This window comes from Saccostrea cucullata, unplaced genomic scaffold (assembly GCF_032062105.1).
Source record: "Saccostrea cucullata isolate Sc308-1 unplaced genomic scaffold, CSIRO_AGI_Scuc_v1 ctg19460, whole genome shotgun sequence".
NCBI classification, from domain to species: domain Eukaryota; kingdom Metazoa; phylum Mollusca; class Bivalvia; order Ostreida; family Ostreidae; genus Saccostrea; species Saccostrea cuccullata.
In genome coordinates, this window is record NW_026937873.1 from 1 (window position 1) to 8,221 (window position 8,221).

Below are 8,221 nucleotides of genomic sequence, written 5' to 3' on the forward strand. Positions count from 1 at the left end.
ATTTTTTTAATATTTGCATTTAGTGGTTGATATATAGAAAATTTTGATTTTAATGCATAAATATTTAAATAGATGATAATATAAGCTAATACCTAATAGAGGATAATGTGAACTGATATTTTTGTAAATATTGTCTTTAATTGAACTTTGCATTGATATGTGAATCAACATTTTATTACATTTTGATCCTGTGTGTATCCATTCTATATGGCCAGATACTTAGTTTCTTTATACACAGAGGCTACAAAAGGGTTAATAGATATTTTAAAAGAAAGATTTGGCAGTACACAAATCTTGGTTCCTGTTATGAGAAAACAATTTTTAGAAAGCTGAAATCATTGTCAGTGACCTTTTAATAAATCTTGTTATGAAAAAGAAAGCGTTAAAACTGCTTAAGTCTTTGAAATAACACAACAAAAATAGAAGCTGTGTAAAAAGTAGACACCGGGCCAACATTTCTGGTGTGATAAAACGGTCAACCATTTAATGACACTTCTTGACCACAGTTAATCATATTAGGTGTAGCTTAAACTTATGATACAGGCTCTTAGCAGGTGCTCTGCATTAACTAATATAAAGAAAAAAAAATACATGACATAAAAGTGGTAAACACAGCTTGTAAAGTTGAACTTTGGTATTTCAAATATTGATATGAATTGAGCTGGAATCCGAACACTTTTCTCTTGTATTTTACTTCATGCAAGATATCTTGAATCCTCTAAATTCTCAAGTTTTATCCCTCTTCAACACATTTTCTCTTTATTTCATCTGTCTTATTCAATGTACATACAAGAGAATTAACATTAACAGATAATTTAGGAAATTAGAAATTAAGAAGAAATTTTGAAGAGATATCTGTGACCTTACAATATCTGCATGATCACACATGCCTTATGCTGCATTAACATGGCCGAGCCATGCGTTACAGCTCAGCAATGCATAGGTGCTCATACAGCAGTTATTAAACATGTATGCAAAAAACCTTGTATTTATCACCAGATCACTAAGTATAACCTTATGGCTGTGCATCAAGATAAAAATAGATGGACTTTTAATGTATATTTTAATTATTGCAGGTAAAAATCAATGTGGAGATTTCCTTCTTTGAGATCTACAATGAGAAGATACATGATTTACTGGCGTCCTGCAAGGAGAAAGGGGGAAAGAAACCTACGGTTAGTCCTCCATCAATAATTAATAATAATGCATCTAATCAGAGTTCTATCTTTATTTGTGTTTATATGCTGGCATACATTCAAAAATTGACAGTAAAAGAGAAGAAAAATTTAATATAAATATATATTATATAACTTTGTGAAATCCGGTAATCTGATTGGTCAATACGAAGTCATTATTTTTTAATAACGACCGCTGAAAGCGAATAATGACTCGCACGAGCTGCCTCGTTTTCACTTTCGCTTTAGAAAAACATGGAAGTTCGCAAGTTGTAGGTGAGGAAAATTTAAAAGATATAGTGAAGAACTCTGAGGCTGATAATACAAAACAATTACAAGGATATCTGTGAATATTTTTCGGGAATACTTAGCACATACCATTTCATGGTTGAGTTCGACTTTTCCACTCGGCGAGCAGAGTTTTGACACTGTTAATATAACGCGATTACGGAGACGAAAGAAAATAAAGACAAGCTTGCCATGTAAGACTGTATCTTATCTTAGAAGACATAGGTATTTATATTTTGTCAGTGCATTTCCTCTGCAAGTGTAAACGAGTGCAATTCTCAATCTGGGGGAAGGGGTACTCTCTATTATTCGGAGATAGATATCTTGCGTTATTATTATGATATGGATTAAAATTCATTACCGAAACAATTTCCTCTGAGTAATATTCAATGAATTGTGAAACATTTACATTCAACTTATTTATGGTTAATACTATCTCTGTAAACATTAGGAAGATATACATTGTATTAATGTATATGGAAAAATATTATTTATATTATGTAATAAATATGGACTCAATGCACGGTCAATATGCATTTATGATGACCCAGGGTGACAGATATTGACCTCAGATACATGAAGTATATCGACCTCGGGCTAGCGCCCTCGGTCGATATACTACATGTATCTTCAGTCAATATCTGTCATTCAGGGTCATTATAAATGTATATTGACCTACATTGAGTCCATATTTGTATAATATAATATGAACTGAAGAAAATGATATCCATTTTCACATTTTAGCTTAAAGTACGAGAACATCCTGTCTTGGGCCCCTATGTAGAAGGACTTTCTACATATGTTGTTAACTCATTTGAAGATGTTGAGGTAATTTTTCACATAAATCTGTGAAATATGTACTGTAAACCACCTTTGCACAGCTTCTTATCTGCTAATTCAAGTACAAGCTGATACAATTAGAAACTTCGCTGTAAATACTATACATATTATTTTCCAAGTTAGTTTACAGTTTTGTTAAGATAATTTAGATGATTTTTTTTTTACTTTAAAAAAATTGTTTTTACCAAGAAATATTATGATATTAATTCATAAAAATTTGATATACAGGGATGGATAACACTAGGAAACAAAAACAGAGCGACAGCAGCGACAGGGATGAATGACAAGAGCAGTAGATCTCACTCTGTGTTTACATTGGTACTCACCCAGACTAGGGTAAGGGTCACATATAGAATACCTGTCAGGTATTGTAATCCCTGAAGATTGTATTAAGTGTCTAATACAGAATTACAAGATACCAATTGGGTATTATAATCCTACAAGATTCATATACTTAAAAACAAAATTTATATACCTTTTATATATATAAACATGTCAATTCTATATTTAATGGGATTGAGGGAGAATGATTATTAACATTATTTTCATGATATTTTCCTAATCAGGACTTAATGTATGAAACACAGGTAGGTCTACAAAGGTAGTTTTTGGATTTATTTGATTATTTTAACAGCTTGAATACTAGACTCTGTATTTGATATATATCAGATTGATTGCTGTTTGATGCTTCTATCATGTTCATTTATTATTTAGAGAATTCCTCATTGATCATTTGTTGACAGTTGATATTTTTATATATTTATTTGATTAGTTTTTTTTACATGTACCATACTTAAATCACAATATCTCTCCAGAGCTATTATTCTAGATTTAAAGATTATTCTTACCTCACAGATATAGTATGACAAACATGTACTGCAAGGCATGCAGAGATTTCTTTTAATTATTTTTCTGACTTTTGATACACTGTACTTTGAAAAAAATGTTTAGTTTCTGCTTGTAAAACATCTGCGTACCAAACAAATTTTGTCATTTTTTAAAATCAGAATAAAGAAAAGCATATTAGTAATAGTTTTTATGCACTTAGAGTACCATTTTGTTTCATTCACTAAATAGGCACAGTTGTTAATGAATTCTGTACAGTTTGCTTGTTTTTAGCTCTAAATCCTTTGTAGACAGATTTTATATTGCAGAAAATCCCCCATTTTCTTTACACACTACAAACACAGAAAGTTCCTTTTCCTATTCAAGTAAATGTAAGTTGCTACTGGTTTGGCTTCATGTTTTTTGTTTATATCTGATTTATAGACAGAAGAAATAGAGGGCATTCAACATGATCATTCCATCACTAGCAAAATTAACCTGGTAGATCTGGCCGGTAGTGAGAGGCAGTCACAGGCTCAGACCTCAGGGGAAAGACTCAGGGTAGGTAACTCAGACCTCGGGGGGAAAGACTCAGGGTAGGTAACTCAGACCTCAGGGGAAAGACTCAGGGTAGGTATATTACATACGGGGAAAAGGCTTGGGTAGGTAAATTGGACTTCATAGAAAAGGGTAGGTAACTCATCCTGGGAAAAGCTGAAGATGGATAACTTTGGCACTCTGAGAAAGGCATGGGAAAGTAGGTCAGGTATTGGAGGAAAGAATAGAAGACTGCATCTTCAGAGGGCTCAAGGATAAATCATCCCTGATACATGTAATAATATAGGGCTTATGGTTAGGACCTAGGTATCTTTCAGTAAAAAGTAGTTATTAAAAAAAAATTCTTTCTCTTCAAACTTCAGTATTTTATTTCTGGTAAACAGAATTTAGTAAATAGATAATCATATATCCACTTCTTCTTTTACAGGAAGGTGCTAATATAAACAAGTCCCTGCTGACCTTGGGAAAGGTTATTTCCTCTCTATCTGAGCAGTCCATCATGGGATCCAAGAAGAAAAAGTTTTTTATTCCATACAGAGACTCTGTTCTTACCTGGTTAGTAGATTCACTTGCACCTACAATCTAACGTGTTTAAATTCATGTAGAATAACTTTTAAATATTATTAGGGCCCCGCAAGGATTTGCGGGTGCCCAATAGTAATCACTCTGTCTGTCTGTCCGTCTGTCATTCTTCCGTCCACAAATTTTCTGTTTTTTCCTAATAACTTTTTTTATGGTAGTCCAATTAAGTTCAGATTTGGTATGGTAGTTCAGCAGGCAAAAAGACATATTTTGATGCTAAGTTTGTTTCTCTATGTCCTCTGGTTTGGAGTGGGGTGGTGGGGTAGATTCCTTAACTTTATATAAGAATGAATTGGCAAAGAGAGATAACTTCTGAAAATGTTCCCCATTGTAAACTGAATACTGCAATGAATGAGTCCCTTGGGAGTAATTAGCTTTCCTCCTGAAGAAAATCCAAAGCATTATCTTTATCTGTCACATTGAGATTAATTACCACCTCTGTCTACAAATGAAGTTTGTTTTGAAGTTTAGTCCATTTAAGTGGATTGAAGTATAAATGTTTTTACTTTTAAAATTTTTGTTGAAATACCCTACACAATGAGTTCATTGAATTCTTAAAGCAAGAAATAGATTAAAGAAGATATATTTTTAAAAAATTTTTGGTCACCTGAGTAACTCAGGTGACCTATTGCTATCCGTTTTCGGCCGTCGTCGTGTGTCGTGCGTCGTGTGTTAACAATTGAACATTTTCAGCTTCTTCTCTGAAACCGCTGAACCAATTTCAACCAAATTTGGTATACAGCATCTATGGGTAAAGGGGAACAAAAATTGTGAATTTTATGGTCCCTGCCCCCCTGGGGCCTGAGGGGTGGGGCCAAAACCACTAAAATTATTGCAATATTAAAAAATCTTCTTCTTTACTCCTGGACATCAAGCAGGCAAACTGATGGCATGAATGTAATGATCATTGAGTCCTCTACCAAAATTGTGAAATTCATGGCCCCAGTGTCAGGGGTTCTAGTGCTAGGGCGGGGCCCTATTGATTATATAGTGAAAATGCATTAATTCTTTGAAAATCTTCTTCTCTGCTCCTGGGTATTAAATAAACTAAGCAAGCACATAGTTATGATAAGAAAGAGTGCTTCTACCAAAATTGTGAATTTTATGACCCCAGGGTCAGGGGTTCTGGTGTTAGGGCGGGGCTCTATTGGTTATATAGTGAAAATTAGGGATGTCAACGAATATTCGAATATTCGAATATTCATTCGATGAGTTGATATTCGAATATAAATTCATGATTCGAATATTCGGATTTTAAGTATACAAGCATCAAAAAGAAAAAAAAATCTGGCAAAAACTGAAGTTTTATCAGAAATTGAATCAAATTCTCATCGTTGACCAATAATAAGATTTTATTTAAAACAAAATTAAAAAAACACTCCTCTTGGATTACCTTAAAGGTGTGAAGAGTTTGTCTATTAAAATAATATAAATTATTCATTTGATCATTTCATTAGAGGTATAACAGTGTCAAGTACTTAGAATTAGTTTGTATTGTTGAAAGGACACATTTTTGTTTATGTATACATCATTTAAAATCATTATCAGGAAATTAATTAGCTAAAAATAATTGCTTTTAATGTTTCTCCATTAGATAATTGTTCTTTGTGGTATAAATCTGCAGGGTTATCAGTGTACGCTTTGGTAAGATAATTAATTAATCTGGAACTTATTAAAAGAATCTTTTGAATTTTCGGGGGAATTGTTTTAATTACATTTTGGATATAAACTCTTCATATATTCTGTAAAATATTTAAAGAATATAACTAAAGTGCATTTACAAAACTCTACATGAAATTTTATTCCAAAATAATGACATAAAACGTATATATTGCTTGACAAAAGAGTGAAGATATATACATATTATAATGCAAGATTAAGTATTTATTTTATCGAATATTCGAATATATTCGAATACTACTATCGAATATTCGAATATCAATAATAGACAATTTTGACATCCCTAGTGAAAATGCATTTATTCTTTGAAAATCTTCTTCTCTACTTCTGGGTATTAAATAAACTAACTAAGTACATAGATATGATGAGCAAGAGTGCCTCTTCCAAAATTGTGAATTTTGTGGCCCCAGGGTCAGGGGTTCTGGTGTTAGGGTGGGGCCCTATTGATTATATAGTGAAAATGCATTAATTCTTTGAAAATCTTCTTCTCTGCTCCTGGGTATTAAATAAACTTTCCAAGCACATAGATATGATGAGCAAGAGTGCCTCTTCCAAAATTGTGAATTTTATGACCCCAGGGTCAGGGGTTCTGGTATTAGGGCGGGGCTCTATTGGTTATATAGTGAAAATGCATTTATTCTTTGAAAATCTTCTTCTCTACTTCTGGGTATTAAATAAACTAACTAAGTACATAGTTATGTTGATCAAGAGTGCCTTTTTCAGAATTGTGAATTTTGTGGCCCCAGGGTCAGGGGTTCTGGTGTTAGGGTGGGGCCCTATTTATTATATAGTGAAAATGCATTAATTCTTTGAAAATCTTCTTCTCTGCTCCTGGGTATTAAATAAACTATCCAAGCACATAGTTATGATAAGCAAGAGTGCCTCTTCCAAAATTGTGAATTTTATGACCCCAGGGTCAGGGGTTCTGGTGTTAGGGCGGGGCTCTATTGGTTTTATAGTGAAAATGCATTTATTCTTTGAAAATCTTTCCTTTGCTCCTGGGTTTTATGCCAATGATCCAAGTATATATATCTATGATGAAGAAAGTTGCATCTAGCAAAATTGGTTTTTTTTATGCCCCCCCCCTTGGGTTGGGGGTGAGGGGGGGGGGTACAAAGTCTGAAAATAAATTAATGCTTTGAAATCTGCTCTTTGGTATTAATCAACCATTTTATGATAAAATTTGCACAATTTTGAAATATGTGGCCCCAGGTTCAGTGGTTCCTTTGGGATGAGGTGCACAACTGGTTATAAAGTGGAAGTGCATTTTCTCTTATGTTACTCTGATCTTCCTCTGGATATTACGTATTACAAATAGAGTAAGCATGCTAAGTCTTTAATTATGATAAGCAATGGTGCCTCTTTCAAAATTGTGAATTGTGAATTTCATGGCCTCTGGTTAAAGACACAAACCAAATTTAATTGTTTGAAAGTTGTTGCACAATACTCAGGTGACCTATAAGGCCCGTGGGCCTCTTGTTATTTATTTTTTTCTTGCTTCATGTAAATTCAAGAATATTATTGATTTTCAAGGTAGTAGGATAAAAACCTCATTCTATCATTACTGAAAAAGTTCTTATTATAAATTCAGAAGAAAATGATGAGAGAGAAGTACAATTAATCCCTTGGGATTAATTATCTAGTCTGCTGCAGAAAATTTAGAAGGCTTATCTTTATCTGTCACTTTAAGATTAATGAAAACCTTTGTCTGCAACTGCTGTTTGGTTTGAAGTTAAGGTCAAGCCTTCATGATATGTATTTGCATTCATTGGAAGGCTGGCATTTTATATAACACAATCTGCCTTCATTATTGTTTAGATGTACATTTTGAGTTGTTCTTTACTGCCTTATATAAATACAAGGATATTATTAACAAGTTTTTGGATATTCAGGAATTATCTTGAAATTTTAAGAATACAGTTGCTGTTTCTTATTTGTCATATATTTTTGAATCATTCCATAAGCTGCACCCTTATAATTCTACCCCATGGCGGGGCCCTTGCTGACTGGTCAGTTTTCTAGTTATGTTTGCTTATTAGAACTCTGAAAATAAAATTATTGTTTGATTTCAGGCTCCTGAAAGAGAGTTTAGGAGGAAATTCTAAAACTGCCATGATTGCCACCATAAGCCCCTCCCACCTTCACATAGAGGAAACCCTCAGTACACTTAGATATCCTTTGGCACCATCTATTTATAGCATATCTAAATTACTGCAGAATGTTTTTATCAGTGGAATGCTGTCAGATTACATTAATGCTCATTTTGAATTTAT

General features: G+C 33.1%; 1 protein-coding gene across 1 annotated transcript; it reads left to right on the forward strand.

Moving 5' to 3' along the window:
- Nucleotides 1-1,067: 1,067 nt before the first annotated feature.
- On the forward strand, nucleotides 1,068-8,188 carry LOC134249005 (kinesin-like protein KIF14; the record flags this gene model as incomplete). The annotated part of the gene is made up of 7 exons (XM_062731382.1): nucleotides 1,068-1,175; nucleotides 2,208-2,291; nucleotides 2,532-2,639; nucleotides 2,870-2,890; nucleotides 3,573-3,689; nucleotides 4,114-4,241; nucleotides 8,021-8,188. Coding segments are annotated over exons 3-7 (494 nt in total), but the record flags the coding sequence as incomplete, so codon positions are not given.
- Between the last annotated feature and the right edge of the window lie 33 nt (nucleotides 8,189-8,221).